This window comes from Sinocyclocheilus anshuiensis, unplaced genomic scaffold (genome assembly GCF_001515605.1).
Source record: "Sinocyclocheilus anshuiensis isolate Anshui unplaced genomic scaffold, SAMN03320099.WGS_v1.1 scaffold4, whole genome shotgun sequence".
Classification (NCBI taxonomy): Eukaryota; Metazoa; Chordata; class Actinopteri; order Cypriniformes; family Cyprinidae; genus Sinocyclocheilus; species Sinocyclocheilus anshuiensis.
In genome coordinates, this window is record NW_015554075.1 from 1,340,353 (window position 1) to 1,342,732 (window position 2,380).

Below are 2,380 nucleotides of genomic sequence, written 5' to 3' on the forward strand. Positions count from 1 at the left end.
CTTTGTAAAACATCGACAACTTCGAAATCCTTCCTCTCTGTGTGCTTCCACTCCGCCTCTTCCGGAAGCGCTCATGGCGCGCTGACGTCGGTGAGGAAGGCGTTGCGGTCCGCGTGAGCTACAGAACGAGCGAAGGGAATCAAGATGGCGGACCTCGAAGACGTTACGCTAGACGGGAGGCCGCTCCATTCGCTCCGGGTGGCGGATTTGAAGGCGGCATTGGAAGAGAGAGGGCTTCCGAAAAGCGGACAGAAAAATGCTCTCATCAAGAGGCTCAAAGGGGTGAGTGGGAGTTGCAGGATTCTCGGCTCCGCAGAGTCCGAGGACCGTGATTCGGAGGCCGAGCGGCGCTTATTAAAAGTCTCTAAAAAAATTACGTTTTTGAAAGATTAAACGCCTCTTATCCCTTGAATGTCATGTGCTTTTGCTGAAATAAACACTGAAGTCGCATCGCGGTTGCTTTGCGTCGGTGGGAGGATTTGATTGATTGATGTGCCGAGCGCCACAGCTGCTTTGAAGTTTGAGCTGAAGTTACTGTTACTGAACGGATGTAAACAAATCTCTGTCTATCACTGTCTTGATTAGGTTCTTATTTAGTGCACTTGGTTGGAATAATGAAACTATCAGGAGTAAATCCATATGTATGTTTCAATTTTGATCATCAAATAATCAATGAATAAGTACATGTTTTTTATATGTGACCCTGGACCACAAAACCAGTCATAAGTAGCACGGGTATATTTGTAGCAAAAGCCAACAATACATTGTATGGGTCAAAATTGTCGATTTTTATGCCAAAAATCATTAGGTTATTAATTAAAGATCATGTTCCATGAACATATTTTGTAAATTACCTACCATAAATTTATCAAAACTTCATTTTTGATTAGTAATATGCATTGCTAAGAAAATAATTTGGACAACTTTAAAGTAGGCCTCGTGATAATTAAATAACCGTGTAATCGCGATTATTTGATCTAACCGCGTTTGTTTCAGACAACCACGATTATTGTGCTTTACGACACAAGGGGGAGTCATACACCAAAAGAAACAGAAGAGCACCAGTTTGCTTTTCATGCACTGTATAGCCTATACAGGGCTCCAGACTCATTCTTCCCACTGGTCGCTCTTTTGCAACTAACTTTCTCAGCTGGTCGCACGAGCACATGATTTGGTCGCAATATTTTTTATTTTTTTTTTGCGCTACAACATGGGATTATTCAATGCATGCTGATGAACTTTTATCATAGTTTATAGATATGGAAATAAAAGTGGTTAACATGCAACCCATTCTTTATCATCAGTAGTATTATTTGTGATTTGAATTTTGTGAACGGGAGTTTCTCTTTTGCTGTGTTAAGCCGCGGGCTTCGGATGCTTTCACTTTCGAATTCGAGATCTTGTTGTCACTGTTTTGCTTACATCTATGCACCTTTCATTTTTTTAAGACTAAAACAAAAGATGGATTCATTGTTATTCTTAATTAAAAAGCACAACAACAATAAATCAGTAAGATACAATAACAAATTAGCTTACAAAACGTTTATTAACCAAAACGAATAAGATGAGGCATGGCACACACCACATGCTGTATTATATACCGACTAATAAATTACAGAACGTTTAGCAAACACTGAGGAATCAAATAAAGAAAAGAGAGCCTCCATAGCGTAATGTGAGGTAAACAGCAAAGATAACACGTTTTTCAAAAATTAAAAACAAAAAGAAAAGTAAAACTAACGGTGACAGTGCTTGCATGTTTTTTCTCCACAAGAATACCAGCATGTTCACCTTCTCTGGTTTAAGAAGCGGTCTTTTACTTGACTTTTGCTTGAAAACCATCCATCGTTTCCTCAATATGCGCGTCATTTTTGCTGCGCGCACCTTCGCGCTCGTGCTGACGCGGCGAGTATACTCTCTAAGCGCTGTTTCGTTATGTTTTCAGTTTCGTTTGCCGTTTGATGTTTCTCATATGCAACAGAAATTGCAGCGCTTATGAGTAGGGATATGCCGGTATCAAATTTTTATGTTGCGGTTGATTGCTAATGCTTTTATCACGGTGTACGGTATTATCACGATATTGAAATTTAGTTTTAAAAAAAGTGCTGTCATAATACAGTATAACAGGGTTAATAACTTTTTTCTTATAACAAAAATAACTGAACATTTAAATGCAATAAAGCAATACAGAAAAATGTATAAAGTTAAAAGTTTTACACAGATTAAAGTGCAAAAGAACTATAAAGACCAATAGGTATCACTTTACAATAAGACCTCATTAGTTAACCTTAGTTAATGCATTAACATTCACAATGAGCAATAGCTACATTTGCTACAGAAGTTATTAATCTTTGTTTAAAAAATACAAGTCTTAGTTCAT

General features: G+C 38.1%; 1 protein-coding gene across 4 annotated transcripts in view; it reads left to right on the plus strand.

The window, feature by feature from the left end:
* acin1a (apoptotic chromatin condensation inducer 1a) overlaps positions 1–2,380 on the plus strand; it is a 23,684-nt gene continuing 21,304 nt past the window's right edge. For all 4 annotated transcript variants that reach the window (XM_016461025.1, XM_016461026.1, XM_016461027.1 and 1 more), the window contains exon 1: positions 1–282. In XM_016461025.1, the coding sequence (XP_016316511.1) occupies positions 145–282 (138 nt within the window). In that variant the 5' untranslated portion in view covers positions 1–144. The remainder of the gene's footprint in view (positions 283–2,380) is intronic.